This window comes from Ziziphus jujuba, chromosome 7 (assembly GCF_031755915.1).
Source record: "Ziziphus jujuba cultivar Dongzao chromosome 7, ASM3175591v1".
Lineage (NCBI taxonomy): Eukaryota > Viridiplantae > Streptophyta > Magnoliopsida > Rosales > Rhamnaceae > Ziziphus > Ziziphus jujuba.
The window spans coordinates 11,913,106-11,933,775 of NC_083385.1; the positions used below are offsets into that span (position 1 = coordinate 11,913,106).

The following is a 20,670-nucleotide window of genomic DNA, read 5'->3' on the forward strand; positions in this document are numbered from 1 at the left end:
CATGTGCCTACAGTCGTTCCCGTACTTTTGGTATTTGGTGGTTTTCGGCCGAATCCTTCAAGAATTTTATCATTTACTCAGATGTTTGGGAAGCAATCATGTAGTTAATCTGCCTCGCCGCCCAACCCAATCCATTTTTTAAGAGCTCGCTTTGGTTGTCTTAACCAACATACCACGAACTGCAACTCCCAGATACTCCTCTAGTAACTTGGGGTTGTATTCTCTGCCTCATGCCCACTGATATCCGATGACTAACCTCTTCATTCGCCTTATGATACTTTCTGCTACAAGTTACTGATATCAAATATGAGCTGAGACTGCTAGTAGGGATGACATCTTTGTAGTGGCTATCTCAACGTTGGCTTTTGCTTTGAGTTCTGTAACTTTCCCACTGGAAAAATGATAGCACTCTTTGTTGCAATTAGTTGATCACCATCATGAGCTACAAGCTTCCTGGACGGGATTTGATTGCGGAAAAACGGAATGCAGATTGGGAGATGTTGAAATACCACCGATCTATGGAAGTCATCATGAGCTACAAGCTTCTTGGATGGGATTTGATTGCGGAAGAAAGGAATACGGATTAGGAGATGTTGAAATACCACTGATTCCAAGAGCTTAAACTGATGGAAGGTTAATGTAAGCCCATTTTTTTTTTGGGCTTCTTTTTGGATCATTACAAGGATTTTTAATTTATTTTGAGTAAAGTTGTTGCGTTTTGAACTTATAACCTCTTGGATATCTGACTCTGATACCATGTTGAAATACCACTTATTCCAAAAGTTTGAGCTGATGGAAAGTGGACTTTTATTTGATTTATATTTTGCTTTAACAGGAGATCAACAACTCTATCTAGATACTTTCGGCTGAAAACTGGATGTGGTTGTCAAAGTTGGTCTTCTCCGTCGGATCCGGAATGAGAAATTTCAAACCAAGTATTGAAGAAATGCCAGAATGATGAGCCGTCACAAACAAAGTGATTCATGGTACATCCATTGAAAATGCCATCAACTAGCTCCGTCACTTGCACTACAAGCAATGGTTGGGAAGTTCCTTGATAGTTCGAAACTCCATTCATGGGGGAAAAAAGAGTAAACAATGTCATAAAAAATGATGCGTGGATTGAGAATTTTAACTACCATGATGCTACCAAAAGCTGCATGGACAAATAGGGCTCCTTCACCATTACAGTGAAGATAAAAAGAGGAGGTCTCATTGTCGTTTTCAACCGGGCCAAGACGACTGACAAGTGGATAGAAAATATCAAATGTTTGAGATAGTGTGGCTTTCAGGTGCTCTGCCCAACTGATAGTGCTACTAGCTAGCACTACTTGGTTCTTTGTCTTTGACATAATAATGGTGTTTGGGTTTGTGGAAGTGGAATAGGAGACCTTTTGGATATAATCTTGAAAAAGTTGACGGAGATCCCATGGAATAATTGTTTGAGTATACTCATTTGTTGTTAATAATTTGTGGGTAGGATGGTAAAGGTAGAGATGAAGAGGATGTGTGTCATATTTGGTCTATAGCTTATGCTGGTTGAATTGGAAACATGAAACAGAACAATGAAACATTAATTATTGCATAAATTAATGACTACATGCATTGTAAAGCTAACTTTTTTTGGTAATAGCATTGTACAGCTAACTGGTTTGAATCAAGTCAACTATTCACATATGATTAAAAATATTTTGTCATTTTATTTATCACCAGCTAAAAAATCGTGCATATATATGCACCAACGTTGCTTTTTCGTGCACATTTTGCTTTACGAAATAAATACAGAAATAAAATAACTATATCATAAATTTATTTATTAGTGTTATTATTATTTTTTTTTGGCATTTGGTTTTGAAGTTAAAAATTATTATTTTATGTAAATAGGTAAGTTTTCATTTAAAGGAATAGGTCTTCATTAAAAAAAAAAAAAAAACTCAAAATTGTTATTCTTACATTCTAATTTAAAAATAAATTAAAAAAATTTCCTTACTAAGTTTTGATAAATTTAGATTTAAATGGATTATATAAATAAATATAAAATTAAACTTTTAATTAATTTTTACCAAATTAGAAATTTTTAAAAAAAATGTCTAAAAAGGTTAAACATCAATCTACTTCAATATTATTACCAAATATATGGACAGAATGACGTTTTCTTTCTTTCTGTTTTAAACAAATAATTATTCTTATTTTATTACAAATAATCATTTTGTATACCTTTTTTTCCCCCCCTCAAATTATCGTTAGGTCAAAGTATGCCACCTTCCAATGAAATGAATATTCTCTTTATATTGTTTTGTTCATACAATTTCAATATTAAATATTAGTTTAGTATATTAGCAGGTTTATTGAATACTAGTTTATTAGGTAGTAGATTGGAAGTCATATTCTAATAAGACTTCTTTAATATTTCTTATGGTCTCTGTCTACAACTTACGATTAAAAAAGAAAGAAAAGACGCTATCGAGAATGATTCTCATTTCAACTGATTTCATTCAATTCACCAATTGAGCAGAAAAAAATAATAAATAATAAATTACATGAACTTTGATAATTAATATTCCATTCTGATATTTCTATACAATGATTAACCTTGAAAGATAGATTCATTGTACCCATATGGGGTAACGTGCAAGTAAAAATAAAAAGCTATTCCATCATTTAAATATGGAAAGAATCTTTGGCACCGGAAAGCTTAAAACGAGTTGGATAAAAAGTACAAAATGGGAAGCAAATTTGTGAATCATTCACACCCACCGAAAACAGTAGGTGATTAATTAGTTAATGGGCTAAGAAATAGCACATCCTCATCGTGGAAATTATTTGTAATTGTTAATATTTATAAAATCAAAAAGAGATTTGTGCATGCAATAGAGCAGGGAGTATTCAAAATTGGAGGTATGAAGGCAATTATGGTAATTCTTTAGTGGAGTTGTAGCTCTTTGATGATGATTATATTGCTCTATAGCTGCTTTTTTGTGTTGGTTATGTGGAAGAGTGAACTAGAAAGAAATGTTTGTAGGAGGTGTTACAACAAATTTTGCGCAGGTTATTACCTTTTCAAACAATGAGTACTTAAAAAAAATAAAAATAAAAACAAAATTAAGCAATACCCATTTAGAAGATTTTGAGTTTCAAACTTGTTCAATCCTGAATCCTCATCCCTTTTAGAAATCTTGAGTTAGGAATCTACATGGACAATCACAAATCTTCTATCTCAATGCTTTTTGGGAGATATCAAGTCCTAGACAGCATTTTAACGATCCCAAATACATTAAAACCTTTATAAAAATTATTATGATTATGAAAAATTATTCATTTAAATAAGTTATTTGTTTATCGATAAATGAATAATTTAAAAATAATTTTATATTATTTTTGAAAATTGGTTTTACTACATATATCATATATATTAACACAGGAAAATCTTAATTAAGCTTTATTAAATTTACAATTAAGGGATTTATCACTATACAATAAACAAATAAAAAAATTAATAGAAAATTTTACTATATAGATAAGTCTACTAATAGTAGAAATCTCATTAATAAATGCAAAAAAAATCATTATTGACTTCTAATTAGTTAACCTCTTCTTTTATAAAACTAACTTTGTATATCAATTGAGCAACTCTTATTTAAAATCTTTTTTTTTTTTGTACATCTTGATAAGATTAAAAAACTTTAAATGCATGTTTTGAAAAAAATATATATAAATTGAAAAAAATATAAGCTATAAATAAATTTTTTTTACTATATACTGTAAATGTTTATATATATCATTTATTTTTTTTACAAATTTAATTAAATATTAATTTATATATTCAATAAATATTAAAAGATTTTAAAAAAATTATTATCTTACAAATTTAGCAAATTTTATTTATTTAATGCATCGATCCAAATTGAACCCAAACAGTTTTAATAATTTAATGAAATTATTCTTTTATCAAACTTGCTTGGTCGATCTCGTGAGTCAAATCCGTTTGGTCAATCTTGAGACCCAATCATGTCAGCCAATCTCATGTGCAAATGTGTCTGGCCAATCCCGAGTGCACATGACCCGAGCCCAAATCTTAGTCATGTTGTGGTGATGTTGGCCCTTTTGAGCGATCCTTGGATTCGAAGCTATTCCAGTGGTCCCATGATCCAAACCCATTTTGGCGGTTTGGGTTGGTTTTGGATCCTTTCGGTCCAACTGGGTCTCAGACTCGTTTGGTGGTCTCGGGATTCGAGCCCATTTAAGAAATCGAAGGCCCCTATCCTGTTTCTACGAGTCTGGGATTTGATGCCGTTCGGACCATCTCAGAATCTAGTTTTGTTCGTGCAGTCCTGCGTTTTGGTTCCATTTGGACTAACTCGGGTGAAACAAATAAAACAATCATTTTATTGTTTTTTATTTTTTTAAATAAAAAATAATATTGAATAAAAAATACAACATTTTAAGGAATAAGAAAAAGGACATGCCAGATATAAACAAATGTATAATGGATTAATAAAAATAATATTCAAATATGGATAAATAGTTGCACTAACAATATAATTTACAGGTGGAAGCAAAAAACAATATATTGTACATATAGTCTGACACCAGTGTTAGGTCAAAAGCTACCTAGCCGCCGGAGTGGATTATATATATACTTCCACTTATGTAATTATATATAATTGTTTTTTTTATAGATATTAAATTGTAATTTTGTCATGCGGTATTATAATATGGAACTATTTAAAATAATAATAAAATTTATCCAACTTCAAATTTTAACTTTCAAATTCAAACATAGGAACATCCAAACCTCAACTCTTGTATTCGTATCTGTGAAGCTAAAAGGTTTCTTTCTGCTAAATTACCATCTTCCGTGGTAAGTAATTATATATATTTATTTATCAATACATATATATATATATATATATATTTTTGAAGAAAATAATTATATACTTATTTAAAAAAAAAGTTTGCACGCATAATTTTTAGATTATCAGAATTTATTACATAGAAATATATTACATGACATAAAATATTTTTCTTCACCATACAAGAAAATTAAGTGGCTTATATACATATATTTCTTATTTGTTTAGCGGCTTAAAACACAAATTATCTACTGCATTTTTTTTTTTGGAAACAAATTACATCCTCTAAAAATAAAAAGAGCTCGATCACACATCCACAGTCTTCATGAACTCTGCATCATCCGCCATAGCCTGCGTTGTCTCAGGCAAGAAACAAGCTTCAAAATCAATAGTTCCTTCTTCAGCTCCAGCAAACACAGTCAACTTCCCATCTGACGCATTTCCAGGACCAGTTCGAACAGCAATTGGTCTTCCCCAACCAAAGTCATTACCATAGACATCGAATCTATGTGAGCTACCAGTAAAAACCACTTTTACAGTCTCTATTACTTGCCCAGCGCTGACTAGTATAGGGTTTTTTGCCCAACCCTCCAATCTTTTCTTTGCCTCCGCCGATGTCTGCGAAGCAATCATCTTGTTTATCTGCGACGCAGCCCATCCTGATCCTTTCTTTAGCAACTCTCCTGCAGTGGTCTTCACAACTCCAGCCGTAGCACAGTTTCCCAGATACTGCTCTGGCAATTTCGGTTCTATTCGATTTCTCAGGCCTAACATAATCATGTAAACAACCTCTTGATCGGCGTTAAGATTGCGGTTTCGGGTCACCGATACCCAGAGATGGCCCAAGAGTGCTTGAAGAGACGAGATCTTATCACTCCCCATCTCTGCGTTTGCTTTTGCTTTTAGCTCTGCAATTCTCTCTTTGGAAAAATGAAACATTCTGTGTTCCAATGCCGGTTGATCAGTAGACCTCATCACCATAAGAGTACGGATTTGGTCGTTGGAGAAAGGAATCCGAACAGGGAGTTCAACAACGCCTTCGAGAAACTGACGGTCAAAAACAAGAGGAGGGGTAACTTGTGAAACTTCAAATTGTTTGAAAACGACGTCGTCGTCATCATCGTCGACACCGGCACGAGAGATTTGAGACCAAGTGTTGAAGAAATTCCAGAACGATGTGCCATCTGCAACCGAGTGGTTCATCGTGCAAGCTATGAAGATTCCATCTTCGAGCTCAGTGACTTGCACTGCAAGCAATGGTTTGGAAATTCCATGGAGATTAAGGATTCCATTCAATGGAAAAAGAGAGTGGAGTATATGGTGAGGAACATTGAGGGGGTTGAGAATATCAGTCACCGTGATTCCATCATCAACAACTGCATGGACAAAGTCGACCCCTTCGCCATTGCAGTGAAGAAAAAAGGAAGAGGTGTTGTCGTCGTTTTGAATCAAAGAAAGCCGACCAGCAAGAGGATAGAAAATATCTAATGTTTTGGAGAGGGTGGCTTCGAGGTGTTGTATGAAGCCGGAGTTGTTGGGTTTGTGAAAGAGAAGACCTCTTTGGGTAGGATTAACCAAGAGGAGTTGCAGATCCCATGGAGTTAGCTCCATTCTTTGAGCAAACTCATTTTGATGATGATTTCTGGGTAGAATTGTGGCGGTAGAGATGATGCGGATGTTTTTCAATGTCATATTGATGATGCTGATTCAGTCTGTTTTCTTCCTGTAACATGATATAGGTTGGAGATGTTGACCATCTCCATTATTGCTTTGTCTGTTTCATGTCAATTGCGCATGATTAATATATGTTATCCGTACCACATTGCCAAAAAACAAAATATATATATATATATGATATCCGTACCTTATAGCAAATTAAATACTTTTTGTACACGTCAGGCTTCTTGTTTTTATGGTTTACTTTTACATTCTTTGTTTTTAATATTTTTTTATTCTAATAAAATAAGTGAAAGATTCTTAATTTTTTTTTTTGTCTGAATCTAAAAACTATGTGCCAGGACTTTAAAAAAATGATTGAGTGATATATATATATATATATATATGAAAGTAATTAAATGGTTAATATTAAATAATGTATTTTCAATTTAGTGAAAAAAAATTATTTTCAAAATTTTAGTAAAAAATAATAAAATTTAATACATCTAGTTGAAATTTATTATATAAGTTGTTGATACGTAGGTACAAAAAGCAAAATTTAAAATGTCATTTTATTATTAGTATATTTTTAAATTTTGATATTGGGATAAACTTTTTAGTAATAAATATGAATGTTAATGGTTTTCCTTGCACGTAATATAAAACGATGTTGGCAAAATATAACTATTATTAAATAATTATAAAACCCACTTTTATTAATTTAACAGTAAAATTATAATAAGTTTAATATTAAATTAAAAAAACAAATAATATTGGATCTCACAAACTTTATATTATAATAAAATTTACTATTAAAGTTTGACAATTGCATTTTTTGTGTCAAATTTGACATAAGAATGCAATTGCCAAATTTTGTAATGTGCTATTAGAGAGGTAAAAAGCATAGCTTGTTTCAAAATGTTTTAATTCCTAATCTCATATGTAATCTAGGCCTTAATTTTCCAACTAGATTAGGTACCAACAAAAAGTTTCCGAAAATAAAATGGTAGATGGGATGGTGTTTTGGATTCTTAAAAATGAAACACGGGACTTGAGCTTGCGGAAGAGCTGCAAGTTTGTTGGACGATATACTTGTTGGGTTTCAAACAGAGATGGGAGCCCAACGGGAAGAAGAGTGTTCTAAACCATTGACATAGTTAAGATGCGTAGTTGCTTACGTGGATTCTCCAAATGACAAAGATTTAATTCTACACATGGCAATACCCAATTGCTTAAGTGTATCAATATGGATAACAAAGTGGTATACAACCCTAAAAGAATTTCTATGGAAAATTGCAGAATGCAATGCAAGATGCTCTAACAAATGATATACTTCCAAAATAGACACCAACAAGTGCACAATCTAAAATAAAAGGTGAAAATTAAAAAAATTTAAAAAGGTAATTGTTAGTGGGATGTGGGAACTGCTCGTAAAGTCATTATACTACAATTATTAACTTTTTTTTTTTTCCCCTCAAATTTTTTTTTTTATAACTTTTTTCATAAAATAATAATTTATAATATTCATGAAAAACGTCATAATCAATAATCAAAGCATTTCATATACTTTTGACTGGAATAATTCATTCAAGATCCAAAATCCAAACAAATCGTATTTGTTTTCGTTTTCTCAGATATATTAATGAGTCATATGAATCCCGATTATTATCCAATATATATAATACTTAAAATAAATCACCAATACCCCTTAAAAATCAATTAAAATATTAGTATTGATTGAAGAAGAAGGTTACACAATCATTATTGGTATATAAAAAGCAAGTGTGCAGGGTCCACGAGGCTTTCATGTGCTTCTTTGTTTATTTGGCGTTGTAGCTCATGGTTACGTCAACCCAACCCAATGTTTTTTTTTTTTTTGTGGTTCTTTTTCTTTTATAAATGATGTTGTGAGTTAAAGATACATAAAGATTGGAAATTGGATTCGTATACCAGTCTATCAGATCCTCTAAACGCAGAGCACCAAATTTACAACCACACAGAGAAAAAAGGCTACAACGCAATCAGCTTGTTTTCCTTGCTCTTTTTTTCTGTTTGGCTAAGAGAGCGAGAGAAGGAAAAAAAAAAAAAAGAAAAAAGAAAAATGACATACGTCCGCTTCATCTCGATCACCACCGTCCGACCATCCACAGATGATCATCACGAAGAGTTGAGTCAAAGAATTGAGTTGACTCCATGGGATCTTCGAACCCTCCCAAACGATTGTATCCAGAAGGGCCTTCTCTTCCACAAACCCACAAACCTCGCTATCGATTGGATCGAACACCTCAAAACCACACTTTCCCAAACACTAGCTATATTCTATCCACTCGCCGGCCGGCTCGCCGTCGTCGAAAACGATGACCGGACCTCCTCGTTCTTCCTCCACTGTAACAATGAAGGAGTCCAGTTCGTCCACGCGGTCGCCGATGCCATCTCCGTCGACGATATTCTCAAGCCCCTCAATGTTCCCGATGACATTATCTACTCTCTGTTTCTGAACAATGGGGTTTTGAACTACCAAGGAACTTCCAAACCCTTGCTGGCTCTGCAAGTTACCGAGCTCGCCGACGGAATCTTCGTCGCTTACACATCGAACCACTCTGTTCTCGACGGCACTTCCATGTGGCACTTCCTCAATACTTGGACGGAGATCTGCCGCGGCTGCGATCGAATCTCTCAACCACCTCCCGATTTCGATCGAGGGTTTCTGAATGGGATCGTCGACTTTCCGGTTCGAATCCCTTCGTTTCTCGATAAAATCCCTGAGAAATTTGTCCCACCGCCATTGCAGCAGAGAATCCTTCATTTCTCGAAAGAAAACATCGCGAAGCTCAAATCCAAAGCGAATTCCCAAATGGGGACCACCAAGATCTCGTCGCTTCAAGCTTTACTGGGTCATCTCTGGGTATCCATAACCCGCAACCGACATTATCTCAAACCCGATGAAGAGGTTAGCATTGGAATAGCTATGAGCATGAGGCAGAGAATGGAACCGGCTGTGCCGGAAAAGTACTTCGGGAGTACGGTTTTAAATCAACGGATAGCTTCCACCGCCGGTGAGCTGGTCGAGAAAGGATCGGGTTGGGCTGCTTGGGAGATTAACAGAAGCATCGATTCTTTCACATCGGTAGAGATGAGGAAATTTGCAGAGGATTGGGCGAAAAACCCAGTGATAGCAAAACTTGTGAGACGGAATGGGAATTCACTGTTCGTGGGTAGCTCGCCGAGATTCAATGTGTACGGCAATGACTTCGGTTGGGGAAGACCACTTGCAGTGAGAAGTGGTCCGTCGAACAAATTCGATGGGAAATTGACAGTTTTTCCGGGAGCTGAAGATGGTAGTATTGACTTTGAAGCTTGCCTTTTGCCTGAGACGCTGCAGTCTATGGCTGAAGATTCGGAGTTCATGGAGTCTCTGTCCACGTGAAGTTTGCTTTTGGAAAATATTTTTAATTAATATTACTTGGTGCATTAAATGTTTGTGACGTCTCATGTTGTTTAGATTCCTCATGCTAGTATTAGGCGTTCAGTTTCAGTGTTTTCGCAAGTTACATAAATGTGTATTTATTAATTATTTATATTGTTATTTTTGGTAACGAAGTTACTTATAAATGCGTTGCTAATTTTTCCCAACTTTATTTTTATTAAATTATCATTAATTCTAAAAATATAGATTTAATATATATATTAAGGTAGTTCTTGTCTAAGTTTCCTCTTTACTTTACATAGATGGTGATAATGTGACGGTGATAGAATTTAAATTTAGATTTTGCATTTTAATATCATATTAAATTATTATTAATTTTAAAAAATTAAGTTATTAAAAATGTAAATTTATTATGTATGTTAAATTTATATCTAACAATTTTATTAGTCCTCAATAAAAGCCTTCTTTTTAAAATATAAAAGATTAGAAGGGTAAAAGATGATAGAGCTTCGGATCCATCTAGGGTGAACTAACTTAGTCAATGATGGGATTTGCACATCTATCTTCTTGGTTAGGGTTGAATCTCCTAATCATTGGATTATTACAAGTAAAGAGTAATCCAAATTACCAAACTAAAAAATAAAAAATAAAAAATAAAAGTGGAATTCATGTGAGTGGCATGGTGGTCCATCTACGATGAAATACAATATCATTGGACATTATACTAAAAGTAGTATATTAGTGGACCGAGATGTTGACCAAAGATTCCATTTATTACTTGCGGTCGGAACGTGTGCGAGTTAAAGTTACATATTAGTTGTCCTTTTCGCACAGTCCAAAAACAAAATAAATATTTACTTGATTACATTAATTTTGTTTAAGAAGATAATTACTCCAATTGTTTAACCATATTATTACTATATTATTTTTGAATTCTCTTTTTTTTTTTTAAAAATATTTGCATAAAAAAAAATCTTTTGGATGGTACTGCCAAGGAAATAAGATCATCTATCACAAGTACCATTATTAATTTTTTTTTTTTTAAGGTTAGAAGTACTATTATTTAGTTGTTATCATTAAATGGAAGCCAAAAAAAAAAAAAAAAGTTGTTATCATTTTATTTTAATTGTATAACTGTTATCATGTCTAGGCAATAGTAATGTATGATATTTGACCAAACAAAGATCCAAAGCTCCTTGATCATATCATGAGCATCGATAACATTTCTTAGTTATTAATTTTTTTTTTTTCCCTCTAGATTTGCACATTAATTGATGGACAACCAATGTTGACTATTTTAATATGTTTTGTGTATGTTGTATTCTAATTTAATTTTCTTGTTAAAAATTATCTGCAAGTCCTTGCCAATTATTTTGAAATTAATAAATTAATTAATTAAAATTAATCTTTAAAATGAACTACAAGAGACTTGTCAAACGGAAGTTAAATTTTTTGGTAGATTATTTTACAGACATCACATAGGATATGGATCGAACTGGATAAATGTAAAAACAAGTTGCGCGCGCGCGCACACACAACGCACACATATAGAACACGAAAAACCGCTTATTTTAGCATAAAATAAAAGAAAAAAGAGAAATCACTTGAATCACTTGAACCTTGGTGAGCTATTAATCAGCAATGTATTGTTTATTTATTTATTTATTTTTTGACTCCGTCAAGTTTTGATGGTATTGGATTTTTTAACCAATCCTTCAAGAACTTCTCCATTTCTTCTGATGCTGGCAAACCAATCATCTTCTTCATCTCCCACGCTGCCCACCCAAATCCCTTCTTCGGGAGCTCGCCGGCAGTGGTATTAACCTCTTGATAGGCTTACAATTGAATTTCCCATGCACTTGTTTGGTAAATTTGGCTGCATCGATCCTTTGCCTCACGCCTACTGCTATGAAGTAGCGATATCTCTGCATAGGCATTAAGACATCGGCCGCGGGTTATGGATGCCCAAAGATGAGCCATGATCTTATCGGTGTCGATTTCAGCGTTGGCTTTTGCTTCGAGTTGTGCAGCTTTTTCCTTGGAAAAATGAAACACCCTTTGTTGTAATGGTACTGGTGGAACAAACTTATTTGGGAGTTTTTTCGTGGAAGCAAGAATAAACAATATCGTCAGGAACGTTGATGCCGTTGAGATTATCAGCCACCGTGATCAATCAAAAGCTGCATGGATAAACTGTGCTCCTTCACCATTACAGTGAAGAGAAAAGAAGGTGTTGTCGTCGTCGTCTTTTTTTACCATGGCAAGCCGACAGGCAAGAGGGTAAAATTTATCCAACGTGCGGGAGTGTGGCTTTGAGGTGCTCTATCAAACCATTACTGGTTGGTTCTTCTCAGACAGGTGTTTAGGTCTGGGGAAGAGAAGACCCTTTTGGATATAATCAACTAGGAGGACCTGAAAATCCCATGTCGTTAACTCAATTCTTTGAGTAAAGTTGTTTTGATGATAATTTGAGTGTTGGATGGTGCTGGCTGAGATGAAACGGAACTGTTGCTGTCAAAGAATAGTTATCACTCATCCCTTTCCTATAGTTTCATTTTATCTTCTATTCTTTTTTGGCTGAAAGATGAGTTTTATAAACCAAAAAGACCAAGCCAATACAAAAAAGGGCAGTCACAGATTAATCAGGAATCTTCTATTCTTGTGATAATATTTAGCTATGCCGTGCAATATCCTTTTAAATACATTTTTATTCTTCACGTAGGAAGCTTGCCGTAAATTTAAAAATTTTGAAATCGAGCTTGAAAATGCAGCAAGAGTTCAGTTTAGGAGATTTCGCACTAATCTTCTACAGGAGAATAATGTGCAAGGTATGGCTCAATTTTTTATAATCTGAAGCTTACTTCCATAATAATAATAAAACCACAAACGAAAAAAAAAAAATATATATATATATATATATTTGTCTGATTTAATAAACTGACTACCCAGGATTAGCTTTCAATTTATCAATTAACTTGTGCGAAAAATATTAATACTATTTTTTTTTTTTTAAGTGTAGAGATCAAATTTTTTTTTACGGGTTTATAGTGGCAAAAATCTTTGGCCATTGATTATACTTTTTCTTCATTTTTCAGTTCCCTGATATGATAATGTTTTTTTTAAAAAAAAAATCATTGGATATGTTGTATGGAGAATAATATTAACATTGTAATTGAAAAAAAAAAATTATCATAATCATTTGTTATTTTAATGCGATTATGGCTTCAAAGTGAACATGGGCGAAGAAGCACGTTGCTCACTTGCCTAGCATTGTATAAAAAATTATATGTTTCTTCGGATCACGAAAATTTTGAAGTCAAGTCTGAGGGCATAAATCTGTGTTGTAGGCTTGTAGCAAAGACGATGCGAAGACAGAACTAGAAAAACAACCAAACAGCCACACATACGCTTTTGGGCGGCCAGTCGTCAACGAAATCGGAATATGACACATATCCGATTCATCTCCACCACTACCTTCGTACCCACAAACGGGCCCGCTGATGAAAACGAGTCATCTCGGAGTCGTCAGAGAATCGAGTTGACTCCATGGGATCTGCAACTTCTCCTTCTGGACCCAATACAAAAGGGTCTTCTCTTTCACAAACCCAACTCTCTCTGCAGCGACAGGCAGTTTACAACCAACACTTCGACTTTGATCGACCACCTTAAAGCCACCTTTTCTGCTGCCTTGGATATATTCCACCCTCTAGCAGGCCGTCTTGCTCCGGTCCAAAACGACGCCGATCAGAGTCAGAACTCCTCGTTTTTCCTTGACTGTAACGGTGAAGGAGCAGAGTTTATCCATGCCGTAGTTGATGGTGTCACGGTGGCTGATATTCTCGAACCCATTTATACTCCAGACGACATCGTTTACTCTTTCTTTCCCATGAATGGAACAGTGAACTACGATGGGATTTCCAAACCTCTGCTTGCAGTTCAAGTGACAGAGCTAGTCGATGGTATTTTCATCGGTTGCACAATCAACCACACCGCTGCAGATGGTTCATCCTTCTGGCATTTCTTCAACACTTGGTCCCAGATCTCTCGCCGCGGCGGCATTGACGGCGGCAATCTAATTTCACGAACTCCTCCTCCAGTTTTCGACCGTCGGTGTCTCGATGGAATCATTGAATTCCCAATCCGAATCCCTTCTTCTCAACTTGAAAACAGGAAGAGGTATACTCCTCCACCATTAAAACAGAGAATGTTCCGTTTCTCGAAAGAGACAATTGCAGAGCTCAAAGCAAAAGCCAACTCAGAGATGAAAACGGATAAGATCTCGTCTCTTCAAGCACTTTTGGCTCATCTCTGGGTATCGGTAACCCGAAACCGAAATCTTAACTCAGTTGAAGAGGTTACTTATACGATTATTGTGGGCACGAGACGAAGAGTGGAGCCGAAATTGGCAGATGAGTATATGGGAAATTCGGTACTGTTCGGGAATGTAAAGAGCACAGCAGGGGAGCTAATAAAGAATGGAATAGGATGGGCTGCATGGAAAATGAACAGGGTGATTGCTTTTCAGACATCGGAGGAAGTGAGGAAGTTCTTGAAGAATTGGGAAAAAAGCCCAAAAGTACCCAAACTTAGCGAAATGGTAGATCCCGCAAGATTGGTTACGGGAAGCTCACCGCAGTTCAACGTGTTCGGTAATGACTTTGGTTGGGGAAAACCCATTGCTGTGCGAAGTGGTCCCGGAAACAAGTCTGATGGGAAGCTGACTGTGTTTCCCGGAGCTGAGGAAGGCAGTATCGATTTTGAAGCTTGCCTTTCGCCGCAGACATTACAGGCTTTGGCCGGAGATACAGAGTTCGTGAAAACTCTGGCCTCGTGAACCTTTTTTTTAAGTATGCTAAGAAGTAGAAATGTAATTGATTTGCTTCCTTAATTAGTCTGGTAGTCGTTGTTAGTCAGTGGTCATTTTCCATTTATTTTTATTGAATTTTCGTTTTTGTTTTTATTTTGGTTTTACTTTAGCAGGATGTTTTCTAGTTTACCGAATCATATTATCGAGGTTTGTAATTAACTTGGGGCATCGAAGTGATTGGTTCTTGAAGAATTTCGGCCAGGTAGGCTTTAGTTTGTATTACATCTCTAGCTAATTTAAATTGGTTATAATTGCTAATATGCGAAGTTTTCGATTTTTATCATAAAATATATATATATATATATATATATATATATAAATGAAGAAATAAAAAGAATGTTGAAATATGTACAGAACTCATGTTGGTTGCAATATTGGCAAACCACCCAAAAAATAAAAATAAAAACAGTGACTTATTATTCTGGCATTTCTTCAATACTTGGTCCGAAATTTCTCGTTCTGGATGCAACCAACTTTCGGAACCACTTCCTGAAAAAATTGCACAACTCAAAGCAAAAGCCAACGCTGAGATGGACATGACTGATAAGATCTCGTCCAAACAAGTACAGGGGAAGTGCAATTGTAAGCCGAATGATTAATGCCACAGCAGGAGAGCTCTCGAAGAAGAGATCTGGGTGGGCGGCGTTGCAGATGAAGAAGATGATTGATTCCCAAATATCAGAAGAGAATGGGAGGTTCTCGGAGGGTTGGGCAAGGAATCCAGTACTACCAAAACTCGAAGGAATTAAAGAAAATTCATTGTTCTATTGTAGCTCGTGGAGGTTCAATGTTTACGGTAATGACTTTCGCTGGGGATCAAGACCGGTTGCTGTGAGAAGTGGTCCGGCTACCAAGCTTGATGCTGTCTTGAATGTATTCCCAGCTGGAGATGAACATGGAAGCATAGAATTTGAGGCTTGCCTTTCCCCTCAAAGACTGCAGGCTATGGCGGATGATGCAGACTTCATTGAAAGTCTCACCGTATAATAGAACTCTGATATTTGAATTTTTTGAGGATGCTTGGTGTCTAACCATAATGACAAATATATTCCACAAATGACAAATCAATAATTTTTTGCTTCAATTATTATATAAATGATTTGTATGTAATATGTGGCAAGCTTAAATGCATGATATCAGTTTTGATATAATTAAAAAAAATTTAATAATGATTTGTTTTTTATTGTAACATGGAGGTGGAGAGATTTTTCACGTGGAGTGTACTTTTTAGTGGTACAACTTTTGGTCAAAGCTATGAATACTGGATGATTATGGGATTGACATACAAAACCCATACAAGTCTCCATAAATTCCTGTAACGTATGATAATAAGGTTTTTCATTTTTGACACTACTTTTTTTTGGTAAAAATACATATGGACATGTTAAGTTAGGGATGTGGGCTCATTTATACAATGGTGACATGTCATATAGTGGTTTCTTATTGGTTATACATTAAATTTCTCTCCAAAAAAAGGCCCTTCATTTATTGATCATTTTTTTTAAGAACTAATGGCACATTTGGTATGTTGGATTATACTATATTAATGTGTTGTATTGTATTAATACTGTATGTTGTTTGGTGCAGAATTCTGTTGTTCTAACATTTTTTTTTTATAAAAATATTAATATTATTCAAATAAAATTGATTTTTATTATTATTCATCTAATTTTTTAAATATCCATACAATTAAAATATACAAAATTGATTTTTTTTATTATTATTCACCTAATTATTTTAAATAATTATATTGTTCAAATAGATTAAATGATTTCATTACACTATTGATATTTTACTAAATTGATGTTATTACCTAATTACTTTATTATTATTCATAAAAATTTATTACATAATTACATTAGATTTAGTTATTATCATCATTCATGTTAGTGATCATAGTAGTTATCATTTATTTAAATAGTTATGCTATTCATAATAATATTAACTTGAATTTTTATTATTATCCATGAATGATAGTAACATTATCTAAAACTATATAATATAATAATTCTTAAAAATTAACACTTAAAAAATAAATAATTAAGGATATTTAAATTTTTTTTATTTTTTGTCATTTTTTATACTTATCAAAATGAATTTTAATATATTAAGGAAATATCACCGCTTCAAATATTTATAAAAAAAAAAAAAGAAAAAAATTCTCACCTCTTCAAATAATTTTCATCAGTTATGGTGTGTGTGTGTATATATATATATATATATTATTTCACAACAAAAATAAAATAATAATAATAATAAATTATTATTTAAATAAAATAAAATATTATAAAAAAAAAAAAAAAAACATTAGTAGGTGTATGCTTGTGGCCCACCCACCCCTCCCCATTCAGATAGTACGCCCCGTGCAGCATAACATGGCGCCTTGTGAAGCGTGTAAAACAGTTAATGCATATGGTAATTTGTGCCAAATATTGGCTTGGATTAAATTGAATTTCCTATCAGACGTATATATTTTTGATACATTAAAGATGCCGTAAAGATCTTATGTTAAAACACATTACATGTGATAAGCTATTTTATACATATTGATTGTGATATAAAAAAATAAATTATTAATTAAATTTTAAAAAAATAATTTATTTTTTACAATAATTTTTAATACTTTCATATTTCAATTTTATTAAAAAATATAATATTATTTAGATAATATAGTTTGTTATATAAGGTATCATTATTCTAAGGTTCTATTTACATATCGTGATGGTATGTTTAGATAATAAAAAAGTTATTGTGAATCTAATTTTTTTAGAAAAGTGATAATTTTTTTATTTAAATATTTATTATAAGATAGAAAAATATGAGTTTAGAAAATTAGATTTCCACCAATATTATGGGCCTAGAAAATTAGATTTACACTAACGTAGAAAAATATGTGGGAAAGTATATAAAGATGGTATTTTAAGAATCCCAATAAAATAGTTTTAAATTTTTTAAAAATACATATTTATTTTTAATTTTCTATATAATATTAAATTTAATTACTTACAAGTCCTAACTATTCTATTACTCACCAAACAAATCATAAGAAAAATTAATTTTCAAAAAATTAAATCTCAAAAAACTAAATTTTAAAAATTAAATTTTTTTTTAATTTTGATAGTAAATAATTAAATAATTTATTATTATTTTGAACGTGGAAGTCAAGTCAGACTATTAATTTGACAAGTACAATAGTCACTCTTTTTTATTTTTTTTGGGGCCTAAAAGTTGCAATTAACATGAGTCGGTAATGAAATGTTGCTCCCTTAGCATGTAGAATTTCCGTCCCCAAAGTTGACTTCCAAACAACCCGAAAAACCAAATTTTAGTGGATGCAAAATAAGCATAAAATGGGTAAATAGAAGTAAGTAAATTTTTTTTTCCTTTTTTTTTCCCCTCTGGGCATCATTTAATATTCAAGCGCTTGTAAGCACACCTTTCAAGTGTCAGATTCAATAGAAATAAATGGACATGGGAAAATGGGCAACAATACCAACAACCAGACTAACTATTGACTCAAATCAATTACGATTTATAGCATACTAATATGGAAGTTCACGGGGCCAGAGTTTTCACGAACTCTGTATCTCCGGCCAAAGCTTGTAATGTCTCCGGCGAAAGGCAAGCTTCAACATCTATACCGCCTTCCTCAGCTCCCGGAAACACAGTCAGCTTCCCATCAGACTTGTTTCCGGGACCACTTCGCACAGCAATGGGTTTTCCCCAACCGAAATCATTGCCAAACACATTGAACCTCGGTGAGCTCCCTGTGACACATTTTGTATTGTCTATCCGCTCCCCAACTCTGGGTAGCTTCGGACATTTTTCCCAATCTACCAAGAACTTCCTCACTTCCTCTGATGTCTGCAAAGCAATCACCCTGTTCATCTTCCAGGCAGCCCATCCTATTCCATTCTTTGCTAGCTCCCCTGCTTTGCTCTTCACAAGCCCGAACAGTACCGAATTTCCCATATATTCATCTGCCAATTTCGGCTCCACTCTCCCTCTCGTGCCCACAATAATCATATAAGTAACCTCTTCATCTGAGTGCAGATTTCGGTTTCGGGTTACTGATACCCAGAGATGAGCCAAAAGTGCTTGAAGAGACGAGATCTTATCGGTGTTCATCTCCGAGTTGGCTTTTGCTTTCAGCTCTGCAATTGTCTTTTTCGGGAAATGGAACATTCTCTGCTGCAATGGTGGATTAATTCTCTCGTTGACTTCGAGTTGGGAAGAAGGGATTCGGATTGGGAGATTAATGATTCCGTCTAGAAACCGACGGCTGAAAACCGGAGGAGGTCGTGAAAGTTCGCCTCCATCGCCGCGGCGGCGAGAGATCTGGGACCAAGTGTTGAAGAAATGCCAGAAGGATGAACCATCTGCGGCGGTGTGGTTGATTGTGCAACCGATGAAAATACCATCGACTAGCTCTGTCACTTGAACTGCAAGCAAAGGTTTGGAAATCCCATCGTAGTTCACAGTTCCGTTCATGGGAAAGAAAGAGTAAACGATGTCGTCTGGAATATTGATGGATTCGAGAATATCAGCCACCGTGACACCATCAACAACGGCATGGATAAACTCTGCTCCTTCACCATTACAGTCAAGGAAAAACGAGGAGGTCTGACTCTGATCGACGTCGTTTTGGACAAGAGCAAGACGGCCTGCTAGAGGGTAGAATATATCCAACGCAGTGGAGAAGGTGGCTCTAAGGTGGTCGATCAAAGTCGAACTGTTGGTTGTAAACTGCTTGTCGCTGCAGAGAGAGTTGGGTTTGTGAAAGAGAAGACCCTTTTGGATTGGATCTACAAGGAGAAGTTGCAGATCCCATGGAGTTAAATCGATTCTTTGACTCTGAGTTAACTCATTTTCATCAGCAGCATGATTTGTGGGTCGGATGGTAGTGGTGGAGATGAACGTTATCTGCGTCATACTCTAATTTGGCTGAGAACTGCCCAAAAGCTTATAGTTCTGCCTTTGTATCGTCTTTGCTATGAAACAGATTTATTATGCCATCAGATTAGACTTCAAAATTTTCGTGATCTAAATAAAAATAGAATTTTTTTTTTTTTTTTTTTTTGCTTCTTCGCTGCGTTGGCAATGTCCTTTTCATTTGATTTATTCTTGCTTGCAATTATTAAAGGCAAATTTTTTGTGGTGCCCTTTAGTTCTTATATAATTACATGTTCTTACCATCATTTTTGAAAACTACCACGTCATATCCAAATAGAGTTGAATGCAATGGATTGACTTGGTTGACTTTGCTAATATGGAATTTGCCCCTACTTAAATGTAACTTGATGTTAGAAGATCAATTTATCCATTCTTTATGTGACAATTCTAGAAAAGAGAAACATTTATCTATTCAAAAAGAAAGATTATTAACTTACCACTCCTAATTTATCTCATTTCTTAATATATATTTCAAAAATTTTTGAACTTTTTTTTTTTGGTAAATAATTTATGGACCTTTGATGTTTACTGTTAGTCACAATTATTTCACAAGAATTCAATAATAAAAAAACTTAATAATACTTCATCACGTTAAATACTAATTAACATCATCAATATTTTTATTAATGGCAAGTAATATTTTTAAAATCAAATGGATTATACAAAAAAATTATTAATCCAATAAAGCTATTATAATTGGAGAAAAAGCTATTTATTACTAACCCAACAGATTTCTTGCATATAGTTTATATTCAATATTGAAACCCTCTAGTGTATAGTTGCAGACACGGTTTTGGCTGGGAAAGAAGGGATTCGAGGAGAAATAAAAAATAGATTCTTGGAAGAAAGAAGAATGCGTAATGTAGTAAAACAAATTGGTTTTATCATTATCTGTTGAAAGAAAGAAGAATGCG

At 34.0% G+C, this 20,670-nt stretch overlaps 4 protein-coding genes across 7 annotated transcripts; 2 read left to right on the top strand and 2 right to left on the bottom strand.

Moving 5' to 3' along the window:
* Positions 1-5,034: 5,034 nt before the first annotated feature.
* LOC107424524 (protein ENHANCED PSEUDOMONAS SUSCEPTIBILITY 1) lies at positions 5,035-6,584 on the bottom strand. Its single transcript, XM_016034349.4, has one exon. The coding sequence runs from the start codon at positions 6,543-6,545 to the stop codon at positions 5,160-5,162; it is 1,386 nt and encodes a 461-aa protein (XP_015889835.2). The 5' UTR covers positions 6,546-6,584; the 3' UTR covers positions 5,035-5,159.
* A 1,733-nt stretch (positions 6,585-8,317) lies between these two features.
* On the top strand, positions 8,318-10,121 carry LOC107424508 (uncharacterized acetyltransferase At3g50280). Its single transcript, XM_016034325.4, has one exon. It carries the CDS (start codon positions 8,611-8,613, stop codon positions 9,934-9,936), a length of 1,326 nt encoding a protein of 441 aa, XP_015889811.2. The 5' UTR covers positions 8,318-8,610; the 3' UTR covers positions 9,937-10,121.
* A 1,234-nt stretch (positions 10,122-11,355) lies between these two features.
* On the top strand, positions 11,356-15,059 carry LOC107424515 (uncharacterized acetyltransferase At3g50280). Of its 4 annotated transcripts, none has more exons than XM_060818658.1 (3): positions 11,356-12,764; positions 13,284-14,783; positions 14,917-15,059. In XM_060818658.1, exon 2 carries the CDS (start codon positions 13,379-13,381, stop codon positions 14,768-14,770), a length of 1,392 nt encoding a protein of 463 aa, XP_060674641.1. In that variant the 5' UTR covers positions 11,356-12,764; positions 13,284-13,378; the 3' UTR covers positions 14,771-14,783; positions 14,917-15,059. The 4 variants fall into 4 exon arrangements, with proteins under 4 accessions (XP_060674641.1, XP_024932004.2, XP_048335470.1 ...); XM_025076236.3 differs by having other exon boundaries at positions 13,284-14,803; positions 14,917-15,034; XM_048479513.2 differs by lacking the exon at positions 14,917-15,059 and having other exon boundaries at positions 11,356-12,460; positions 12,659-12,764; positions 13,284-14,896.
* Positions 15,060-18,162: 3,103 nt separating this feature from the next.
* LOC107424544 (uncharacterized acetyltransferase At3g50280) lies at positions 18,163-19,880 on the bottom strand. The gene has a single exon (XM_048479514.2). The coding sequence runs from the start codon at positions 19,733-19,735 to the stop codon at positions 18,359-18,361; it is 1,377 nt and encodes a 458-aa protein (XP_048335471.1). The 5' UTR covers positions 19,736-19,880; the 3' UTR covers positions 18,163-18,358.
* Positions 19,881-20,670: the final 790 nt, after the last annotated feature.

Bases quoted from the DNA above. Each gene is read 5' to 3' on its own strand.
- LOC107424515 (XM_060818658.1), top strand. From the start codon at position 13,379: ATGACACATATCCGATTCATCTCCACCACTACCTTCGTACCCACAAAC.
- LOC107424508 (XM_016034325.4), top strand. From the start codon at position 8,611: ATGACATACGTCCGCTTCATCTCGATCACCACCGTCCGACCATCCACA.
- LOC107424544 (XM_048479514.2), bottom strand. From the start codon at position 19,735: ATGACGCAGATAACGTTCATCTCCACCACTACCATCCGACCCACAAAT.
- LOC107424524 (XM_016034349.4), bottom strand. From the start codon at position 6,545: ATGACATTGAAAAACATCCGCATCATCTCTACCGCCACAATTCTACCC.